At 42.3% G+C, this 25,278-nt stretch overlaps 1 protein-coding gene across 3 annotated transcripts in view; it reads right to left on the bottom strand.

Moving 5' to 3' along the window:
• The window catches only part of nalcn (sodium leak channel, non-selective), a 286,480-nt gene that overhangs the window by 230,244 nt on the left and 30,958 nt on the right, over positions 1–25,278 (bottom strand). For all 3 annotated transcript variants that reach the window (XM_046358989.1, XM_046359008.1, XM_046358998.1), the window contains 6 exons: positions 21,644–21,727; positions 21,191–21,330; positions 20,949–21,077; positions 6,846–6,997; positions 2,455–2,597; positions 1,164–1,268 (listed from right to left, as the gene is read on the bottom strand). In XM_046358989.1, the coding sequence (XP_046214945.1) occupies positions 1,164–1,268; positions 2,455–2,597; positions 6,846–6,997; positions 20,949–21,077; positions 21,191–21,330; positions 21,644–21,727 (753 nt within the window). The remainder of the gene's footprint in view (positions 1–1,163; positions 1,269–2,454; positions 2,598–6,845; positions 6,998–20,948; positions 21,078–21,190; positions 21,331–21,643; positions 21,728–25,278) is intronic.

Raw genomic sequence — 25,278 nt, 5'->3', positions numbered from 1 at the left:
GCCCTACTGTTGGGAGAAGGAGCAAAGCAGGCCCTACTGTTGGGAGAAGGAGCAAAGCAGGCCCTACTGTTGGGAGAAGGAGCAAAGCAGGCCCTACTGTTGGGAGAAGGAGGGACAATGGGTGAAAACCTTTCAAAAAAATGTCATGCCCTCCTAAAGGTCCTGACAGAACTCCAGTTCTGTTTGTGATATTATGATTCTAACGCCTACTGCGTGTTATATAGACTTATTTAGTAAAAGTGAAGGACAGAGGGAGAATAACGTAATAAAAATGGCAGCGTAAAGACTGCTTTAGTGGTTCAAGTGTTAAGGGTGGGTCATGCATTTTAATTTCAGAAAGGCATGATTTTCTCCATGCAGCACATATTATACATAAAATACAGTCCCTTTCCCAAAGCAATGTTAAAAGTTAAAGAAAGTAGAAATCTCTACAAAGCAGCAAATTAATTGTTTGTTTTTTTAAGTGTGTGTGTGTATTATGCCATTCCTGCCCTTTCCAGTCCTCTAACCATCGCTCCATATGATGTCTGACATTCCGCCCCAAACCTGTTAATTTGCATAACTAATCATCATTACATTTGAGAGTCATGAGAGTCAATAGTATGGATGAGAGAAAGGCCATTTTCACATTAAATATGCATTTTCAAACACTGGGCATATGCACTGAACCCCAGAGGGTAGGATAGTGCATTTGCTGAATTAAATCTGATTGCAAGCCCTTATTTCAATAAGCCAGGAGAGAAAGGGAAATAGAAAATGTCCTCTCTCCTCGCCATGATATTGTTCAGGCAGCTGGGATACCAATGAAGAGTGGGCAGATGAACCAGTTACATTGAGACTGGAGGAGCAGATTTAATCAAACCTGACATAGCAATGTTTCTGCCCTGGCTTTGTTTGCTCAGCCCAGTGAGCAAGTCTTACTCTGAACAACCGGAAGTCTCCTACCTGTGATGTTATTTGATAATTTGACAGTGTTATGGCTTTATAAATACATACTCTAATGTGGCTCTGATTGAAGTGTGTGTGTGTGTGTGTGTGTGTGTGTGTGTGTGTGTGTGTGTGTGTGTGTGTGTGTGTGTGTGTGTGTGTGTGTGTGTGTGTGTGTGTGTGTGTGTGTGTGTGTGTGTGTGTGTGTGTGTGTGTGTGTGTGTGTGTAACAGTACCTGTGTGGTAGCAGTAGAGGTGGTGCTGCTCCGGGACCCCCACATCTGCTGGAACTGAACTCTGATCTCAGCAAACGTTTCAATGATGACCGCAATGAAAACATTCTGAGTGAGAGAAAGCGAGACGGAGACAGAGCGAGAGGGAGGGGTGAGGTGGAAAGAAACGAGGAGATGCAGGGAGAGAGATAAATAGAAAGAGAAACTCTTGAGGGATTGGAAGTGAGCAAACAACACCGGTGTGAATGTCTTTGTCTAGACTGGAGGAATCTACTGTGCCACACACCCGACAGAAGAGATCACATTCAGAAAGATGGAGAGAATAATACATACAGTGAGGCTCCAGAAGTATTTGGACAGTGACACATTTGGGTTGTTTTGGCTCTGTAGTTTGGCACTTTGGATCTGAAATGATACAATGACTATGAGGTGAAAGTTAGAGACATAAATATCATACCCCCGCAGAAAATGCTAACCACCCCCCCCCCTGCTATTGGTAAAGGTGAGAGGTTAGAATGTCTTGGGGGTATGATATGTGTGCCTCACTCATCATTATTCACGATGCATTCATGATTATCCATAACCATTGTAGCATGTAGAAGTATTTAGACAAATATTATATTCTTATTTGCAATGAAAGTGAATCCAAAATGAAAAACGACATTATTTACCATTCATTTCTATTGGGCACAAAATAATCTGAAACACAAAAAAAACATTGACAAGATTGTAGTCACAAACTTGATGTAGTCGTTGTGTGTTCGGAATAGGGGACCTTTAATACACATACGTGAATTTGTCCAAATGGGGAGAATATGTACAAAAGTGCTGTGACTCTTCACCCGATATGGATGGAAATACCCTCAACTGACTTTAACCTCAGAAACATTGCATCATTTTAAATCCAAAGTGCTGGAGTGCAGAGCCAAAACAATCAAAAATGTGTCACTGTCCAAATACTTAGCTCATATATGCATATATGCAATTTACCAGACACTTGTATACAAAGTGTCTACTAACGGTGAGTGCATATGTTTTTGTAGGTGGCCAAGCGGGAAATGAAACCCATGACCTTGGCGTTGCTAACCCCATACTCTTACCAACTGTTCCAAACAGGACCACACAGGAGAAGAGTCTCCTCACACAAGATACGAGTGACACTTTTATCTGGCCTGCTACGGTCCATTCTCTTTTACCAGACAAACTGTATCCTTCCATAGGATGACAGGGAGTATAACTGTACCAGTCAAAAGGGACGGGATCGTAGCAAGTCAGATAAATCTGTCTCTTGTACCTTGACAAGCCAGGCGAGGAAGAAGATGAGCGTGATGAAGTAGAAGTAGGAGCGCCAGCGAGGGAAACTGTCGATGGCTCTGTACATAAGGAACACCCAGCCCTCCTGAGAGGCTGCCTCGTACACGGTGAAGATACTGGTACCTGGAGAGAGGGAGAGAGTGAGGTCAAATTGTTGATTCAATTTGTAGTTGTTAAATTGCTTGCCAATTCTGAAGAAAGATTCAGTCTCTTACAACCCTTTGAGTTGTTTTGGCAATAAGAGTAATTCTATAATGCATAACAAAGCATCTTTCTATTAAAATGTATTTCATTGAGAGGGAGCGAGAAAGAAAGGGTGAGAGAAAAAGAGCGAGAGAGAAGGAGATAGGCTCAGAGACGAGAGAGTGAGACAGAAAGAAAGAAAGTTAGGTGGTCCCATGTTGAGCTACATGCATACTACACGCACGTTTAGATCAACTATTTGCGTTATACAAAGGCCTCCGTGTAACCAATTAAAAAGTCTCCTTCAGATCCTCCCGTTCACCCCAAACACAATACCTTGCGATTCCCTTGTCATTTTGTATGAAAGAGATTCCTTGGAGCTGACGAGGAGCCATAAAACAGTCATCCCTTTTGAGGATGATACCTACACATGACTTCCCAATAAAGAAGCTTGAAGGTTGTTTTTTAACCGTTTAATTACATCGGGACATACAATTTAAAACATCGACAGATTCATTCCACCATCCAACCTTATCTTACACTTGTTTCCAGCGCTTAGTTGTAGTAAATCATGAACATTACCAAATGCAATCACTGAATTAGAAATTGGGCATATTCCTTTTACATTGGTTTGTTTATGTTGACATGTAAGCATGTGCAGTAATAATGACAGTATACTGACAGTGTCACTTTCTAGTCTATAGTTTCCTTCTGATCTAATGGAATGTCCAATGGGCCGTACATTTTTAAAATGTTTCTATGAAACCCCCTTGCATCCCTTGTCTCATGTTGTTTACTGTGGGGTGCTGCCACTGTACCGGGAAACAAGTCACCATGTCACTCACACACACTTTATGTCACTAGAGTTAAGGGGTAGCTTCAGCTTCAGTTAAAACTGTAATCTCAAACTGGCTTGATGCAGTCAAGACAAGAACTTGGAGGTAGAAGACCAGAGGACCTCTGCACACTTGACTGATCACACACACACACACACACACACACACACACACACACACACACACACACACACACACACACACACACACACACACACACACACACACACACACACACACACACACACACACACACACACACACACACATACACACACACACACACACACACACACACACACACACTCTCTCTCTGTATTTGTTGTCTATCATTTGCACTCGTGTTGCTGTTAAATGTGAAATACATTGTTTGCTAACGCCAAACTCCACACCTAACTACCATGGGAAAATAACCTTATTAAATTTACAAATTCAAAAAGTGTGTGTGGTCTCTTTGGTTCCTTGTCCACATCTTCTGGGCTGGTAAAATTGTTTCTCAAACACAGTAATGAAAGCATTGTGAGTAATAACCGGTGTCTAAAAACGTGGTCATGTTCATTGGGCACCAATTAAAGAAAACCGACTAAAACAGGGAGGGATTAGTCCAATAAGAAACTTTTGTTTACATTTTCAGTGAACCAAAACATCCCACTGCACAAAGACTTCCATCGCACCCAGACAGATCATAATTATCTCCATGCATCGGTGTCAGACAGATACAGTGCATCCGTAAAATATTCAGACCCCTTCCGTTTCTCCACATTTCGTTATGTTAGAGCATTATTCTAAAATTATTTTTTTTATTTTTTATTAAATGTCCTCTATCTACACACAATATCCCATATTGACAAAGCTAAAACAGGTTTAGAATTTTTTGCACATTTACTAAAAAAACAAACCAAAATACATTTACATTTACATTTAAGTCATTTAGCAGATGCTCTTATACCTTATTTATATTCAGACCCTTTGCTATGACACTTGAAATTGAGCTCAGGTGCATCTTGTTTCCATTGATCATCTTTGAGATGTTTCTACAACTTGATTGGAGTCCACCTGTGGTAAATTCAATTGATTGGATATGATTTGGAATGGCACACACATGTCTATTTAAAGGTCCCACAGTTGACATTGCATTTCAGAGCAAAAAATAAGCCATGATGTTGAAGGAATTGTCCGAAAAGCACCGGGACAGGATTGTGTTGAGGAACACATCTGGAGAAGGGTACCAAAGCATTTCTGCATCATTAAATGTCCAAGAATACAGTGGCCTCCATTCTTAAATGGAAGAAGTTTGGAACCACCAAGAATCTTCCTAGAGCTGGCCGACCGGCCAAACTGAACAATCGGGGAGAAGTTCCTTGGTCAGGGAGATGACCAAGAACTCAATGGTCACTCTGATAGAGCTCCAGAGTTCCTCTATGGAGATTGGAGAACCTTTCAGGACAGCCATTTCTGCCGCACTCCACCAATCATGTCTCTATGGTAGAGTGGCCAGACGGAAGCCAACCCTCAGTAAAAGGCACATGACGGGCCACTTGGATTTTGCCAAAAGGCACCTAAAGACTCTCAGACCATGAGAAACAAGATTCTCTGGTCTGATAAAACCAAAATTGAACTCTATGGCCTGAATGCCAAGCGTCACGTCTGGAGGAAACCTGGCACCATCCCTACTGTGAAGCATGGTGGTGGCAGCATCATGATGTGGGGATGTTTTTCAGTGGCAGGGACTGTGAGACTAGTCAGGATCAAGGGAAAGTTGAACGGAACATCCTTGATGAAAACCTGCTCCAGGTAGCTCAGGACCTCAGACTGCGGCGAAGGCTTACTTTCCAACAGGACAACGACCCTAAGCACACAACCAAGCCAAGGCAGGGCAGGGGTGGCTTCGGGACAAGTCTCAGCCAGAGCCCGGACTTGAACCCAATCGAACATCTCTGGAGAGGCCTGAAAATAGCTGGGCCGCTATTCTCTTGGCACACCTGTATTTGGGGAGTGCCCCATCCAACCTGACAGAGCTTGAGAGGATCTGCAGAGAAGAATGGGAGAAACTCCCCAAATACAGGTGTGCCAAGCTTGTAGAGTCATACCCAAGAAGACTTGAGGATGTAATCACTGACAAAGGTGCTTCAACAAAGTACTGAGTAAAGGGTCTGAATACTTATGTAAATGTGATATTTCAGTTGTTATCGTTTTAATACATTTGCACAAATTTCTAAAAACTTTTTTTTGCTTTGTCATTATGAGATATTGTGTGTAGATTGATGAGGGGTAAAACACAATTTCATCAATTTTAGAATAAGGCTGTAACTTAACAAAATGTGGAAAAAGTAAAGGGGTCTGAATACTTTCCGAATGCATTGTATGTAGTCTATGTAAGTGCCATAATAACAAGGCTATGCAACATGATTGAATAACATGGTATCATTCTATAAACGATAAACAAGGTCAGTAATACATAAACAGAAGAGAGGGAAAGAGCGGGGCTTCAACTACCCAAGAGCAGTGTGTTTGTGGTCACTACAATGCATGAAGTAAACACACTGGTAGACAGGGATGCACTTCTTCCTCCAGAAAATACTACTAATCAAGAGAGGGATTGAGAGACGGAGAAATAGAGAGAACAGAGAGAGAAGTAAAGTCTTAACAGAATCCAGGCCTGCATGCCCAGTCTGTCAAGGTCTGTTAATAAGCGCTCTCTCTCCCTCTACCCTCTCTGTATCCATCCCTATCTCTCTTTCTATCCTTATCTGGCTATTTAGAGATTAGAGCCACTGCTCAGAGTATCCGACACTGGATTTGGGCTCCGTTCAGGTGATAAGAATGAATCCCGCCGCTAAGATGGCCAGAACCCCAGACCAAGGCTCATGTAGAAGCATTTTTTATTTATTTTGTAGCTTTTTCTGCTTCTGAGAAAAGAACCCAGGAAAGACCAGCCACAATCCACTCCAGGAATGTCCATGGAAATGCTAAGAAATAGAATCCCTATTCTATTTCTATGGAACCGACCTACCTTTTTGGGAAGCACCATGATAACCCTCAACATTCTTGGTCTGATTAATTTATGCAGGGATGTAAACCAACAAAGGTGTTCCAGCAGAGGTGTAATCTGTATATCCGGTTGATGAAGCCACTGTAGCACAGCTCTAACACTCAGATAACAGCCTTGGCATTTTATCATCTAAATTGGTAGTTGTACAAATAAAACTCAAAGTTATTCAGACAGCAGTTACTAAGCTGAACGTACAAAGCTAGAAATGCTGTGTGCATGCATGCATGTGCGTGTGGGGGTACACCCGTGTGCATGTGTATGTGGGGGTACACCCGTGGGCATGCGTGTGTGTGCATGTACCGAGCTCGTTGAAGCCGCTGTAGCCCAGCTCCTGTCTGCTGAGCCCCAGTTCTTCCAAGTCCACACACTTAAAGCCCAAAGGACACAGGTATCCCTCCCCGTCTGGCGAACAGTGGGTGTCGGGGATGGCCAGGCTGTTCCATGTCACAGTACTGACAAACACAAGAAATATTTATTTCATTTTAGAGCTTACTTATGTTTGCCAAGTGCATTGATCATTGAAACTGATCTTGAGAAAGACATTGGAACTGAAACATCAACATTAACCAATCTCAACTATATACTGAACAAAAATCTAAATGCAACAATTTCAAAGATTTTACTGAGTTACAGTTCATAAAAACGTAATCAGTCATTTGAAATGAATTCATTAGGCCCTATTCTATGGACTTCACATGACTGGACAAGGGTGCAGCCATGGGTAGGCCTGGGAGGGCATAGGCCCACCCACTTGGGAGCCAGACCCACCCACTGGGGGAGCCAGGCCCAGCCAATCAGAATGAGTTTTTCCCCACAAAAGAGCTTTATATAAATAACTGTAAACATAAATACTCCTCAGCACCCCCCCCCCCCTCAGATGATCCCGCGGGTGAAGAAGCTGGATGTGGAGGTCCTGGGCTGGCGTGGTTATGAGGCCGGTTGGATGTACTGCCAAATTCTCTAAAATGGCATAGGAGGCAGCTTATGGTAGATAAATGAACACACAATTCTCTGGCAACAGCTCTGTTGAACATTCCTGCAGTCAGCATGCCAAATGCCCTGCTCCCTCAAAATGTGAGAAATCTGTGCCATTGTGTCGTGTGACAAAACTGCACATTTTAGAGTGGCCTTTTACTGTCCCCAGCACAAGGTGCACCTGTGTAATGATTATGCGGTTTAATCAGCTTCTTGATATGTCACACCTGTCAGGTAGATGGATTATCTCCGCCAAGGAAAAATGCTGACTAACCGGGTTGTAAAAAAAAATGTGTGCACAAAATGTATGCTAAATAATAATGTTTTGTGTATACATTATGGACAATTTCTGAGATTTTTATTCCAGCTCATGAAACATGGGCCCAACATTATATTATGCTCAGCATAAAGCCCCCTTCTTGTTTTTCCTATAATTAATGAAAGACAGAAAAATAATTTACATATACAAAAATGACTGATAAGACATAAAAATACTTTCAATACAGACTTTTCTGAAATGTGCACAGACAGAAACAGGAGAGAATACGATGAGATAAAAAGGCAGATTGGTGAGAGCTCAAGCACTGGAGAAAGCAACCGTTTGTTTTTCACCCCCTTTGCTATGAAGCTCCCAAATAAGATCTGGTGCAACCAATTACCTTCAGAAGTCACATAATTAGTTAAACAAAGTCCACATGTGTACAATCTAAGTGTCACATGATCTGTCACATGAACTCAGTATATATATGCACCTGTTCTGAAAGGCCTCAGAGTCTGCAACACCACTAAGCAATGGGCACCACCAAGCAAGCAGCACCATGAAGACCAATGAGCTCTCCAAACAGGTCAGGGTTGGGTTATAAAACAATATCTGAAACTTTGAACATCACACAGAGCACCATTAAATCCATTATTAAAACATGGAAAGAATATGGCACCACAACAAACCAGCCAAGTGAGGGCCACCCACCAAAACTCACAGACCAGGCAACAAATCAGAGAGGCAACAAAGAGACCAAAGATAACCCTGAAGGAGCTGCAAAGCTCCACAGCGGAGATTGGAGTATCTGTACAGAGGACCACTTTAAGCCGTACACTCAACAGAGCTGGGCTTTACAGAAGAGTGGCCAGAAAAAAAGCCATTGCTTAAAGAAAACAATAAGCAAACACGTGTGGTGTTCGCAAAAGGGCATGTGGGAGACTCCCCAAACATATGGAAACTCTGGTCAGATAAATGTAAAATTGAGCATTTTGGAAAGGTCTGGTGCAAAGGAAAGGAAAGGAAAGGTCTGGTGCAAACCCAACACCTCTCATCACCCCGAGAATACCATCCCCACCGTGAAGGATGGTGGTAGCAGCATTATGCTGTGGGGATGTTTTTCATTGGCAGGGACTGGGAAACGGGTCAGAATTTAAGGAATGATGGATGGTGCTAAGCACAGGTAAATTATTGAGGGAAACCTGTTTTCAGTTTTCCAGAGAATTGAGACTGAGGTTCACCTTCCAGCAGGACAATAACCCTAAGCATACTGCTAAAGCAACACTTGAGTGGTTAAAGGGGAAACATTTAAATGTCTTGAAATGGCCTAGTCAAATCCCAGACCTCAATCCAATTGAGAATAAAATTGCTGTACACCAGCAGAACCCATCCAATTTGAAGGAGCTGGAGCAGTTTTGCTTTGAAGAATGGGCAAAAATCCCAGTGGCTAGATGTGCCAAGCTTATAGAGACACCCAATAGACTTGCAGCTGTAATTGCTGTAACTGGTGGCTCTTCAAAGTTTTCTGTTTCTTTGTTGTATTTCTTGCTTGTTTCACGATAAAAAAAATATTTTGCATCTTCAAAGCGGTAGGCATGTTGAGTAAATCAAATGATACAAAACCCCCAAAAAAATCCATTGTAAATCCAGGTTGTAAGGAAACAAAATAGGAAAAATGCCAAGGAGGTGAATACTTTCTCAAGGGTTTTATAGTCACAGTGGGAACAACATACCATATACACTTCCTGATGAACTCAGTCACCATGTCAATGTTATTGTCAGAGGCAACCTAGAACATATCCCAGTCCACATGATCAAAAAATCTTGAAACATGGATTCCAATTGGTCAGACCAGAGTTGAATAGACCTTAGCAGAGGTACTTCCTGTTTTAGTTTATGCCTATAGGAAGAGAGGAGCAGGATGGAGTCGTGATCTGATTTGCCGTTGGGAGGGCAGGGGAGGGCATTGGAGCCATTCCAGAAGGGAGAGTAACTATGGTTGAGAGTCTTTGAAGCACGAGTACTACAGGCAATGTGTTGATAGAACTTCTGTAGCTTTTTACATATTTGCTTTTTTTTTAAACTCCCAGCAAAAGCTAATATTTCACTTAAAACAGTTATTTTTAATAATTTCCAGGGTGTGTTTTTTCCAGATGGTCTGATAATAACGGCCACCAAACATTATTACTCTGTATTATAACTAATTGAAATGGCATAAAACATCATGGCTATCAATGGCAGCCTAAAGTGGTCGATTTTCAAAATGGTACAGATTTTTAACAGCAGAAAATTCAACCAGAGAGCGCCCTTAGATCGTGGGAAAAGCCTGCACTTGACCGTTGATCTTGAATCATTCCCATGGTGAACGGCTAAGCCCGCTACGCTATGAAATCACACACTATTGCAGAGCCTTTGATATTATCGGCCGCAATTGATATGGTGAGAACAATGTGTGGGGAGGCAGAGGCACAGAAACTCACATCAATACATTTGTCAGTTAACACTGTGAAACTAAGAATTGATGCTATAGCTAGAAAATCAAGAGGAAACTGACTGAACAACTCAAAAACTTCCCACCTCATGCTCTCCAAATGGACGTTAGCTGTAAGGGCCAAGATACATTAACTTTTGTTCACTACATGTCGGTGATGCTATTCACGGGGACATATTGTTCACGAAAAACAGATTCCATGGGATCGAATGGTGGGCTTTTGCACAGATGGGGCTCCATCTATCACGGGACGGCGGGAAGGCCTCTGCACTCCAGGTTATGAATGTGTCTCCCTCTGCCATATGGATGTTTTGTATGATACACCCACTGAGCTATAATGGATACACCGAGAGCAACTGGTAGAAAAAGTGCTGAGCGTGGAGATATGCAGAAGGTAATTTTGATTGTAAACTACATTGTGCACGCCAGTTCACAAAACTACGTGGACTTATGGGATAAGAGCCTGATCAAAAAAAAATGTAAATCACACCAAGCCTTGATGGTTATCAAGGGGGAGTGTTGGAAAGATTTTTCGAATTGAGAGAGGAACTGTTGTCATTTGCAATGGATGTAAAAAAAAAAACGGACTTTGACTTTCTGTGTAACAGACATATTTGGGAAACTGAAGGCAAGCATGCAGGGGAAATACAAAAACATTCTACAGATGAGTGACCCAATCAGCTAAATCCATTTGACTGTGATCCTGGCTCAGTAGACATGCCGATAAGTGAAATCGAAAAGCTGATCGAGCTGTCACGTGACCGAATGCTGAAGACAACTCATTCACGGGTCACTATAGAGACGTTTTGGTTCCTGACTCAAAGGGAATACTCTGCCGTCTCCCTCCGAGCATTAAAAGTCACGGTACGCTGATTCAGTGCTCTCATTTGCATTGAAAACAGATTTCGATCCAGGTTGGATCAGACAGGAAAGATGAGGTGTGCACTGACGAACACGCCCCCTGACTTTGAGATGCTCCAATGTGACATGCATCAAGCACACCCATCTCATTAGTGAGATAATATTAATTAAGTCAGACTAATTTGCAATTGACTGTCATAGCCCCACATTAAAAGTATATGATGGTGAGTTGACAATCAGAAATACTGTTACAATGTTTTGCAATTGACGGCCATAGCCCCAATTAAAAAAGTAAAAATTGGCTGTTAATTACATCATTTATTTTCACATGGTTGGGTTCGCAAGAATATTCAGATATTATATATTTGTTCTTAATTGAAACTGAATTTTTTTTTTTATCCTTATTTAACTAGGCAAGTCAGTAAAGAACAAATTATTATTTTCAATGACGGCCTAGGAACAGTGGGTTAACTGACTACCCCGGCTACCCTGCCGCCCCTGACTAGGCAAGTCAGTTAAGAATAAATTATTATTTACAAGGACGGCGTACACCGGCCAAACTCGGACGACACTGGGCCAATTGTGCCCCGCCCTATGGGACTCCCAATCACAGCCGGTTGTGATACAGTCTGGATTCGAACCAGGTTGTCTGTAGTGACGCCTCTAGCACTGAGATGCAGTGTCTTAGACCACTGCGCCACTTGGAAGCCCCGATATCAAAATGGTGTCGTGGGCCAAAAAAGTCTGCACTAGACCAATTGTAAAAAGGTCTTACAATTACATAACAAATTTATGAACTACATAATTATTTACAAATGCACAGATTTGCATTACACAGCACCTAACTTCCCCATGATGGATTATCTGCACATTTTTTTATAAACCAGTTAAATTGCCCTCTCTCCGGAGCTAAAGGGCCATTCTTTACAAAACGTGGTACAGTATACAGCATCTATGGACAAGGAAGTCAATCTTCAATGGTCTGTCACTTACAGGTGTTAATGTTAGCTAGCTAGCTAGGTTAGTTAAAATAGACCAAATGAGGTTGATTAGCTAATAGACTTTGGATGCCTTGGTCTACATATCATTCTATCCATCGTTCTGCTTGTGTCTAGCTAACAACGATATACTTTGAACACAGGTTAGCTAACAGCTAGCTAGGTTAGATCATGTTTAAATATTGATAGCTACCTGGCTAGATATATATTTCATGAAATAAACTCAGCAAAAACAGAAAAGTTCCTTTTTCAGGACCCTGTCTTTCAAAGATAATTCGTAAAAATCCAAATAACTTCACAGATCTTCATTATAAAGGGTTTAAACACTGTTTCCCATGCTTGTTCAATTAACCATAAACTATTAATGAACATGCACCTGTGGAACGGTCGTTAAGACACTAACAGCTTATAGACTGTAGGCAATTAAGGTCACAGTTATGAAAAGTTAGGGTACTTTCTACTGACTCTGAAAAATACCAAAAGAAAGATGACCAGGGTCCCTGCTCATCTGCATGAACGTCCTTAGGCATGCTGCAAGGAGTGCATGAGGACTGCACATGCGGCCAGGGCAATACATTGCAATGTCCGTATTGTAAGCCCCTAAGACAGCACTACAGGGAGACAGGACGGACAGCTGATTGTCCTCACAGTGGTAGACCACGTGTAACAACACCTGCACAGGATCGGTACATACGAACATCCCACCTGCGGGACAGGTACAGGATGGCAACAACAACTGCCCGAGTTATACCAGGAATGACATGAACCTCCAGCATGACAATGCCACCAACCATACTGCTCATTCTGTGTGTGATTTCCTGCAAGACAGAAATGTCAGAGCCCGGATCTCAACTTCTCAACTGTCCTACCTGGTTAAATAAAAGTTAAATAAAAATAAAAATAAATAAATTAAAAGGGACACAATCTATTTCTGTTAGTCACGTCTGTGGAACTTGTACAGTGTATGTCTCAGTTGTTGAATGTTCATACAAATATTTACACATGTTAAGTTTGCTGAAAATAAATGCAGTTGACAGTGAGAGAACGTTTCCTTTTTTGCTGAGTTAGCTAGCTAGCCTCAGTTTTCTCATATCAAAACCATTAAACTCTGTAACTGTTTTAAAATCTCTGAGGAGTTTCCTTCCTCTCCGGAGTTAGGAAGGACGCCTGTACCAATCGGTTCACTTCATTGCGAGGTATTGAAAAACCTTCCTGGTCTTTGTGGTTGAATCTGTAATTGAAATTCACTACTCAATTGAGAGACCTTACAGATAATTGTATGCGTGGGGTACGTAGATGGGGTAATTATTCAAAAAGCATTTTAACCACTATTATTGAACTCAGAATGAGTCCATGCATCTTATTATGTGATTTGTTAAGAAAATGTGTAGTCCTGAACTTATTTAGGCCATAACTTAGGGGCTGACTCAAGACATTTCAGATCAAATGTTATTAACTTAAGAGTATTTTCTACAAACAAAATTTGGGGTTTTGGTGTGTAGATAAAATCTAAATATAAACCATTTTAAATTCAGGCTTTAAAACAACAAAATGGAAAAAAGTAAAGAGGTGTGAATACTTTCCGAAAGCACCGTATTTAAACCTTTCTCTGACATTCAAGTGTCACCGTAGACAACTTAGTGGAATTTCTTATATGTCTTCCTAAAAAATCCCTACGGGAGAATACAACATTTCTACCCATCCTTCCAAGAGGATAACTAGCAAGCCGATCGCGCCATCATCTGCTGACCATTTAGGAAATTGAGTTCTCAACTGGTGTGCCAAATTTTGCTCCGTAATATAGAGTATTGACGGAGAAATGACGAGGGGAAAAAAAAATCACTTTAACATGGACTGCTGGCTAAAACCCATTTACACTATCAAACCTTTATAATAGTGAGTGCAAGTGTATATGGCAATCTTCTGGTAAATGAATTTTAGTTGTAAAATAGACAAGCTATGAATATGAGACATTGGCACACCAACAGCACCAATTGGACACACACACACAGCCAGCCCCCCCCCCCCCCCCCCCCCCCCCCAACCTTTCACTTTTGCCGCAGGTGTTATTCCAGGAGCCGCTTGACATCTCTAATGAAAATGAATGCCTTCAAATTGGCCCGCCAGACATTCATCCACCATGTTTATTAGGGCTCAGGGATGAGCAGGGATAATTTATTGCCATATCACAAAAGGGGCAATCAAAGGCCTAGCGGTGAATCCAGATACAGCTAATTATAGAGACTCGGATAATGGCTGACACGTTATAAAATAAATCACCTTTCTTCACAACACAGACATGATAAATTAAACCTCAAACGGTGGGTTAAAGGGTCCAGTAATAGTATGTCACAGAACATTTACTGAGATAAAAGTCAAACCAGATCTGGGATTAATCGTGATTAGTTTCACAAAATCGGTAACAAAAATGAACTGTAACTAAAATGGAGATTTAAAATGGCTGCTGTAGAGTGAAGAGTCTTTGTATCTTTAACGCTCCATGTGTTGGGCAACAATGTAACTTGGGGTTGATTTGATTCCAAAATGGACCACATACTGAATATGTGTTAACTGTGGATTGCTTTAAATAATAATATATACGGTATATCTTTTTGTTGCTAGGTAGCGTTAACTGGTGCTCGTCGGCTCTAGGTGCGCCAAACTCTGGTATTTTTTATCTCCACCTTGTTTTTAAATAGCAATCCAACATTTGTTTTCAGCATATTTATTTCCATGACTGTCTCATGCTCACTCTTGTCTCTCTGCACTAGACATATAGCAAGCAATATATTTGGAACATCAAATCACAATAAAATTGCAGTATCGAATCGCAAAACATATCAAATGTGTGAGACTTGCATCACGTCGTATCGGCACCTAAGTACTGTGATAATATAGTATCCTGAGGTCCCTGGTAGGTCATGATATTTTGTCAGCCAGTTATTGTCATGCAAAGGAATTGCCGGTCTCACGGTAATTGACCGTTAATTAACATACGGGACTCCACATACAAGCTGTGTGCCTCTGGAACATCAACATTTTAACTCTAATAAATCTATTTAATAAACACCATAATGAATCCATTTGTTTATTTTAGGCAGGTCTAAAGAAACATTATGGTATGAAGAATATGAGTAGGCCTATTACGGTATGTTATATGGCTATGTGGCATGACATAGGCTGAAGGCTTGTTGATTTAGCTGACAAGATATGCTTAGAAGTATTGTGTTTATATGATTTTATAGTAAGATAAGAAGAATATAATTGAACTTAGCTGAATAAAATAGAATATTTTTCCCATTCCGAAGCGAGTGTGCATATGTAGTCTATGTTAATCATTTGAAACAGGTCATATAGGCTATGTCAAATGTAGAGTTATTTGGAACCTTTAGTTGTTCATGATAAACCTAAGAATGTCTTAGAAATCAAAACACATATGGGGTGCATGATGCGACTACAGGCTATTGATTATTTGAGAAAGTCGGGGGAAAAAGCTTGCTCTCTGTTCCTTGCCTCAGGCTGCACACACTGTTCTCTTATCAAGTGATCATATTATCACCAAATCAGACAATTCTCAATATAATAGTCTTTACTAATATGTCAAATTAATTTTGATTTAGAATGGCCCACTCAATCAAATGGGAAGGAACAGGGGCAGGGGAAAGACGGCGTCAACAGACATGGCAGCTCTGCTTCGAGCTCCTAAGCAACTTTTCAGTATTTTCTTTTTTTTGTGTGTTATTTCTTACATTATTAGCCCAGAATTTTTTTTGTGTTTTGGATATCAGAGCGGCGGTAACTCATCATAATTAAGCTTGGGGCCCCTGTGTCTGAACCTCGCCCTGTGCAACTGGGTCCTGGACTTCCTGATCAGCCGGCCCCAGGTGGTGAAAGTAGGAGACAACACCCCCACTTCGCCGATCCTCAACACAGGGGCCCTACAAGGGTCTGTGCTCAGCCACCTCCTGCACTCCCTGTTCATGCATGACCGCGTGGCAACGCAGGCCTCCAACTCAATCATCAAATTTGCAGATGACACAACAGTAATAGACTTGATTACCAACAATGATGAGACGGCCTACAGGGAGGAGATGAGGGCCCTGGCGGAGAGGTGACAGGAAAATAACCTCTTCCTCAACGTCAACAAAATGAAGGAGCTGATCGTGGACTTCAGGAAACAGCAGAAGGAGCAAGCCCCTATCCACTTCGACAGGACCGCAGTAGAGAAAGTGAAAACTTCAAGTTCCTCGGTGTCGGCCTCCCGAGTGGAGCAGTTGTCTAAGGCACTGTATCGCAGAGCTAGCTGTGCCACTAGAGATTCTGGGTTCGAGTCCAGGCTCTGTCGCAGCCGGCCGCAACCGGGAGACCCATGGGGTGGTGCACAATTGGCACAACATCGTCCGGGATAGGGGAATGTTTGGCCGGCAGGGATGTCCTTGTCCTATTGTGCACTAGCGGGCCGGGCACAGTGCGCACTGACACGGCCACCAGGTGTACGGTGTTTCCTCCGACACATTGGTGCGGCTGGCTTCCGGGTTAAGTGGGAATTGTGTCAGGCAGCAGTGCAGCTTGGTCGGGTGTGTTTCGGAGGACGCAGGGCTCTCGACCTTTGCCTCTCGAATCCGTACGGGAGTTGCAGCGATGAGACAAGACTGAAACAACAAAACAAACGAGTAAAAAACATAGGGGGATTTAAAAAAATAAAATATAAATATCAAGTAATTAATTAAATAAAAAATAAAATAAAAATAAAATGTTTGTTTCAAGTTCCTCGGTGTACACATCACTGACAAATCTGAAATGGTCCACACACAGACAGTGTGGTGAACAGCGCCTGTCGGGCTGTATCCCCACCTGGTACTGCAACTGCACCGCCTGCAACCACAGGGCTCTACAGAGGGTGGTGCGGTCTCCCAACGGATCACCGGGGGCACACTGACACCTACAGCACCCGATGTCACAGGAAGGTAAAAAAGGTCATCAAGGACATCAACCACCACAGCCACAGCCTATTCACCCTGCTACCATCCAGAAGGGGACGTCAGTACAGGCGCATCCAAAGCTGGAGCCGAGAGAGAATGATAAAGGCTATCAGACTGTTCAACAGCCCTCACTAGCCGGCTACCACCCTGTTACTCAACCCTGCACCTTAGAAGCTGCTGCCCTATATCCATAGACATGGATTCACTGGTCACTTTAATAAGGGGGATAGTTGGACCGTTGTACAACTGAATGCCTTCAACTTAAATGTGTCTTCCGCATTTAAGCCAACCCGTCACAAGCACTTTAATACATGTTTACATACTGCTTTACTCATTTCATATATATATACTGTATTCTATTCTACTGTATTTTAGTCTATGCCTCTCCTACATTGCTCGTCCTTATATTTATATATTTCAAAATTCCATTCTTTTACTTTTAGATTTGTGTGCATTGTTGTGAATTGCTAGATATTAACTGCACTGTCGGAGCTAGAACACAAGCTTTTCGCTACACCCGTATTAACATCTGCTAAATATGTGTATGTAACCAATAAAATGTGATTTCATTAGAAATCATCTGCCTATGCAGATGAAGAAGCAGTGCAGCTTCTCCAACAGTGAATGGAAGCCTCTTTCCCGCCTTGTTGGTTATTTCACTCCATGCATCAACCACTGTTTGAAGAGTATGCAGCCTCTCGATGCACGACAGGTGATATTCCCGCCCAAACTCTGTACGCCACGGGCTCTACAACCCTGCAGGAACAGGCTTCATTTGGGAAAGCAAGTGAACATGTTTTCACAATGAAACATATTTCATTAAAACTGTTGACAGTTCGTCTCTCTGCATGCTTGAGAAAGTAATGAAGGAGTGAGGGTAGGAGATGGAAACGCACAGTGGTGAGATATTCTGTAGCTTAAGGTAGTCTAATGTGTCACCCTATTAATTATGAAATCTTTTTTTTTTTTATCCCTACTACTAAGCTATTCAAAATCAAATTCACTATTGTAGGCTAACTCTGTACGCCACCCTGGACAATCAATGAACCAACTGCATCAGCTAGGCCTATAAGTTCTCTCCCAGACTCATGAATAGAAACTTTAGATATTAGCATAAGGTAACTAGTCCATCCAGTATGCATAATAATACAGTCCACACTAGATGGCAATTACTAGAATTGGTTTTATTTTGGAATATAGGCCAGACCAATTAAAGACATATTTAATCAGTTTTCCAAATATTTTTCTGCAGTGAGTAATATGCGGTAGAATATGTATTGTATAACAAACGGCACAATCGTTATTTTTTTATATATTATATTTAGGCTTGGGCTCATATATAGGCTTATGCATATGTATAAGCTCTAATATGTGTATGGGTGTTTTGAATGAATCATCACCTTAGAAAGCGCTGTCCATTTCATTGTTAGGCTTTGAAACAACATCCACAATGACCATATTTTCCACTCAGTGGCAAGCTGTTTTTTTATCTTCCTTCTTCCAATTGATCAAACACAGTGAGGTGAGTTTTAAATTATTGCATTAATGTCAGAGTGGTTAGAAGGACAATAGAACCCTGAGTACCAGGCCATTAGTGAGTTGGATACTGCCAACGCATGTCCTGGGTGCATAAAAGGAGATTACCGTGACTCAACTTTCATGACGTACCATGACTCATGACTGCCGTTGTGGCTGTAATACGGTCCCCACACAGCCCTAGTCCCTGGCAATTCCAATATTAACGTTAACCAGACGTAGCTACTCTTCCCAAAGAGCCTGGGATACCAACGCACAATAAGGACTCATTTACATATTTCACAAGATATTTCATTCAATTCACCAAAAGGCCAAGGTCAATGTGAATAATCTCTCATATGGAATAGGTGAAGAAACCCATTTTGTCTGCACATCCAGGAGCCCTTTTTCATCCACACACAAGTACCCACCCCAGTCAAATTCCTCCTACACAGTGCGCTTTCAATCTCAACACAAATCCCCTCTGTTCTGTGTGAATGACTGGAGGAAGTCTGTGACTTTGTGCCAAAGGCATATGGCCTGTTAGATTAACCCGCATAAAACATGTCTAAAGGTTTTAGAGTTGCCATGGCGCCTCGTGGCAGCCTAGGCAGAGAGCTCATGTCAATTCTGTACATATTTTTTCATATTATGTCAATATTTGTATCATAACTAAATGAGTGCAGAGCAAGTCTTGACATCATGAATTAGACTCCTGCTCATAAATTGATGAAAATCAAGATAACTAATGCTAGCGAGCCTCTGTGTGTTTTCATTTGAATTACACCTACTGACTTTGGGTTGGTTTCCCACCGACGGTGATCCAAGAGGAGGATATGCATGCAGAGTTGGTACTCAGGAGGAAACCTCTGAAGTAAAGTGTGGGCTGTACTCTGTGGGGAGCTTAAACTTCATCACAGTCCAAATACAGAGAATCTGCAGATGGCGGAGATGTCTTGATGACATCGAGCTGCCTCCCTACCTGGTTTCCCTTGGACATGCTGACCTGACCATGACCATCCCCTCCGCTGACCATCTAGCTTCCAGATCCTCTCATGACTGCGTCTGCCCATCTGGAGGCTTCAAGAAACACTCAAACAGACTTGATCTAGCTGATCAAGCTACTGCTGTAGCCTATATGAACAAGCACTTTGAGATTCTGTCTGTAATGAAACGCGCTATGAAAGTTTAATTATTATTATTAAAGCACCCCACTTAAACCCACACATCAGGGGGGTTGACACAAACTAGCCCAATAATAACCAAATCACAAATACACCAGCTAAACCACTTCTGAAAGGGGAAGGATTTATTCATGTGAAATGTAATTCTGTGCCTTCTATTTCATCTGAAAGTAGTCAATGTACGCAGTGTCCCTGGAGCAGGAGAGCACTTGTCAACAAGCGGAGATGGACAGATCGATGGCAGAGTAGAGGATTTAAATATAAATCCCAGACAATACACAACGTTAATGATTATGATTAGGGCTCGCTCTGTCTCGCAGCTCTAACTGTGATGGTGATGGCTTCTTTTGTTCCCCCACTGTGGTTTCTGTTCTCCTCGTCACCACTTACTCATCATCTGTATACAAATATTAAACACCTACACACACACACACCATGCACAGAGCACAAATAAACTCACATGGATGTATACAAACTCACACTTACACATACAACATGGGCAACGCCATTAAGAGCTCCATTTGTCAATTTCTTGTCCTATGAGTGTATTGGCAGATCATAAATAAACTGAAAAGACGCATACCACCACCTACTGCGCTGGAGTGTGTATAGTCTGAACAAGTATAAAACCAAGGTTGATGATTTACTGCCTCCTGTGGTTAAGTAATGATCGCCCTGCTGACCTGGATGGAATTCTATGATCCTTTCTTAACCCATAACATGTCCCACCTAGTTGACTACTTCAATGGTGCTGCCCATGCTAAAAACATCTTTGGGTCAAGTGCGCCCTTAATCCAACTCCACGGTTTAGACTGATGGACTACTGATGCAAGGCATACACCACCTCATAGTTTAATTAACTTCAATCCCTTCCCCAAACCAAAACTCTTGAAAAAAAAAAAGCCAACGCCGACCAGTGTCCATGATGCAGAAGTTTGAAGATCTGGATGAGCTGACTGGCTCTCAGTGCAACAGACACGCACCATGGCATATTTCACCGCCAAATTGACAGACACACTGTCACAAGTTGCATATACACAGTCAGTTTAGCCTACAGTATGTTTATCCCACTGATATCATTGATACCATAGATAAAAATGTCTCATACACTAATAATTTTGTAAATGGAGGACCTTACCCATTCGTTGTGTCGTTGGTAACACAGTGATGATTGAACGTTCCGAACATCTGAACTCCCAGAATTCCATACAGGAGGAGGAAGAAGAGCAAGAATATCGACACACTCCAGATCTGTTCCCCTGATCGCCTAAACAGAGAGGATATTTGACATTAACCATAAACCAAGCACATAGTTCCAATTCAATTTATATTTCATAAACCTACGCAGGTAACGTCACGTCCTAATAGAACCCTACGTACTTGAGGATGTTGGTGATGCGTGAGCGTGGCAGCTCGAAGCGGAAGTAGATCCTGAAGGCTCGGATCATGATGAGGGCTCTGGGGATTCTCAACATGCCCCAGGGAGACATCTGGTCAACAACATCCGCTATCTCAAACACCTGGGTGAGAGAGGGAGAGCTGTGAACTGAGACAGGTGCTGTACCTGGAAGACCACTGTTGTAAAGTGTATGCAAATGCACACACACATGCACACAAATGCACACACCAGACCAATGTCAAACTAATACGAATTTTGTTTTCTTTGAAATACGTTACGTGCACTTAATTTAAATTGATTGGAATTATGGAACCAAAGCAATAGTCCCAAAAGTCAAATCTCCACCCACACAGGGTACAAACTACTTTAAAGAAAACAAAGACATATTTCATCAAGGTCTTGGACACACACAGCGTGAGGCGCAACATTTGTACCTGAAGCACAAGAGACACCCAGAGGAAGAAGACCATGAAGCCGTCAAACATACACCAGCGATCCTTGACGTACGAGTTATCACCCTGGATGGAGGGGGGGGAGAGACAGGCAGAGGGAAACCGAGAGAGAGAGTGAGATCAATGCCATTTAAATGTTTCGGTCACGCTTTAAATTACGTTCAGCTTCAGAATGCCTTCACAGGGTGCAACCCTAAATCCTTAATCACAGGCATCCTCATAGATATCATCCTGACCAACCTGCTCTCTAAATCCACCTCTGCTGTATTCAACCAGGATCTCAGTGATCACTGCCTCATTGCCTGCGTCCGTAATGGGTCCGTGGTCAAACAACCACCCCTCATCACTGTCAAATGCTCCCTAAAACACTTCAGTGAGCAGGCCTTTCTAATCGACCTGGCCCGGGTCACATCAGTAGAGGATGCCTGGCTGTTCTTTAAAAGTGCTTTCCTCAACATCTTAAATAAGTATGCCCCATTCAAAAAATGTAGAACTGAGAACAGATATAGCCCTTGGTCCACTCCAGACCTGACTGCCCTTTACCAGCACAAAAACATCCTGTGGCGTACTGCATTAGCATCGAATTGCCCCCGCGATATGCAACTTTTCAGGGAAGTTAGGAACCAAGATACACAGGCAGTTAGGAAAGCAAAGGCTAGCTTTTTCAAACAGAAATTTGCAACCCGTAGCACAAATTCCAAAACGTTTTGGGACACTGTAAAGTCCATGGAGAGCACCTCCTCCCAGCTTCCCACTGCACTGAGGCTAGAAAACACTGTCGCCACTGATAAATCTACTATAATAGATCATTTCAATAAGCATTCTTCTACGGCTGGCCATGCTTTCCACCTGGCTACCCCGGCCAACAGCTCTGCACCCCCCCCCCCGCAGAAGCTTTCCAGCTGGAAACCCCTATCACTAGCCTGTTCAACCTCTCGTATCGCCTGAGATCCCTAAAGATTGGGAAAGCTACCGCAATCATCCCTCTCTTCAAAGGGGGAGACACTCTAGACCTATATCCATCCTGCCCTGCCTTTCGAAAGTCAAGTTAACAAACAGATCACCGACCACTTCGAATCCCACCGTAGCTTCTCCACTATGCAATCTGGTTTCCGAGCTGGTCATGGGTGCACCTCAGCCACACTCAAGGTCCTAAACGGTATCATAACCCCCATCGATAAAAGACTATACTGTGCAGCCGTATAATCGACCTGGCCAAGGCTTTTGACTGTGTCAATCACCACATTCTTATCGGCAGACTGAACAGCCTTGGTTTCTAAAATGACTGCTCCACCTGGTTCACCAACTACTTCTCGGATAGAGTTCAGTGTGTCAAATCGGAGAGCCTGTTGTCCAAACCTCTGGCAGTCCAGAGGTTAAATTCTCGGGCCGACTCTTTTCTCTGTATACATCAATGATCGCTCTTGCTGCTGGTGATTCTCTGATCCACCTCTATGCAGAAGACACCATTCTGTATACTTCTGGCCCTTCTTTGGACACTGTGTTAACTAACCTCCAGACGAGCTTCAATGCCATACAACACTCCTACCGTGGCCTCCAACTACTTTTAAATGCTAGTAAAACTAAATACATGCTTTTCAACTGATCGCTGCCCGCACCCGCCAGCCCTTATTGCATCACTACGCTGGAAGGTTCTGACTTAGAATATGTGGACAATTACAAATACCTGGGTGTCTGGTTAGACTGTAACCTCTCCTTCCAGACACATTAAGCATCTCCAATACAAAATGAAATCTAGAATCGGCTTCCTATTTCACAACAAAGCATCCTTCACTCATGCTGCCAAACATACCCTCGTAAAACTGACTATACTACCGATCCTCGACTTCGGTGATGTAATTTACAAAATAGCCTCCAACACTCTACTCAGCAAATTGGATGCAGTCTATCACAGTGCCATCCGTTTTGTCACCAAAGCCCCATATACTATCAAATCAGATTGTATTTGTCACATACACATGGTTAGCAAATGTTAATGCGAGTGTAACGAAATGCTTGTGCTTCTTGTTCCGACAATGCAGTAATAACCAACGAGTAATCTAACCTAACAATTCCACAACTATTACCTTATACACACACAATTGTAAAGGGATAAAGAATATGTACATAAAGATATATGAATGAGTGATGGTACAGAACGGCATAGGCAAGATGTAGTAGATGGTATCGAGTACAGTATATACATATGAGATGGGTAATGTAGGGTATGTAAACAAAGTGGCATACTCTACTTTGTCTCTATACTGACGCTACCCACCACTGCGACCTGTATGCTCTTGTTAGCTGGCCCTCTCTTCATATTCGTCACCAAACCCACTGATTCCAGGTCATCTCTAAGTCTTTGCTAGGTAAAGCCCCGCCTCATCTCAGCTCACTGGTCACCATAGCAGCACCCACCCGTAGCACGCGCTCCAGCAGGTATATTTCACTGGTCACCCCTACATCCATCACTCCAGTGTTTAATTGCTCAATTCTAATTATTCCACCACTGTGGCCTATTTATTGCCTTACCTCCCTAATCTTACTACATTTGCACACGCTGTACATAGACTCTTCTATTGTGTTGACTGTGTTTGTTTATCCCATGTGTAACTTCATGTTGTTTGGGTCGCGCTGCTTTCCTCCAGGTCGAAGTTGTAAACCAAAATAAAGGTGGTTGGTTCAATAAAGGTGAAAAAAAGGTACTACATAAACGTGGCATAACCGTGTGACATCATCACCTATGTCAAATGTGACATAACCCACTATGCTGAATATGTATTAACGGTGACTTATAACTGTGTTGAAGGATGGCATGTGCTCTTAAGTGAAGTCATGTTGGTCACACTACACCAATTCTCATTCTCAGACACTTCCGCACAATCGTGCGGAAGGTCTGGTGGACCAAACATCAAACTTGGCCTTTGCTAGCAAATACAGAGACCTGGGATAATCTCACGGAGCATTACTCATTGGCTTAATCTACCAACCAACCATCTCCAAAATAATTTTTCCCCACGTGCCTTGTGCACCTGTCGTATCGCTCCAACGTCTTGGTAATAAAGATATTTTGTTTCCGACTCTTACGCATAGTTTTCCCAGAAGCACGACACACATCGACCACAGATTTAAAGGGTGTAGTCTTTCTTCTTCTCGGAGGAGACATTAGCTAGTTAGTTATGTCCTTTGCTAATTAGCTAGCTGGAAGGTAGGGCATGTTTTTTTTCTCCCTTGAAGCCAGGGGGAATGGGTTCCACTAGAGAGCAAAGTAAAAAATTGGCTATATCACAAAAATGTATATAAACAACAATTTGCGTCTAGGGTTAGGCATAAGGTTAGCAGTGTGGTTAAGTTTAGGGTTCAGGGTAGATTTCAAATCAAATTTTAAGGAGATAAACTGGAAATACCTAACTCAGTAAGGTTAATCCCATAGAATGTCATGGTCACTCCCAATAAGCCCAACTTTGAATGGTCGATACAGTATCCCAGACTTGTATGTGCTGTGTGAGCAATAGCCTGGGGATGATGTTACAGCAAGAAACAATTACCTTGATGAAAACCACCGGGATAAGGAAATTGAAAGTGGCTTTCTTCCGGAACCAAGTTACATGTTCCTC

The sequence above is a fragment of the Oncorhynchus gorbuscha genome, linkage group LG01, assembly GCF_021184085.1.
Source record: "Oncorhynchus gorbuscha isolate QuinsamMale2020 ecotype Even-year linkage group LG01, OgorEven_v1.0, whole genome shotgun sequence".
NCBI classification, from domain to species: domain Eukaryota; kingdom Metazoa; phylum Chordata; class Actinopteri; order Salmoniformes; family Salmonidae; genus Oncorhynchus; species Oncorhynchus gorbuscha.
Note: the sequence above shows the minus strand (reverse complement) of the source record. Positions and strands in the feature narration are given on the sequence as shown.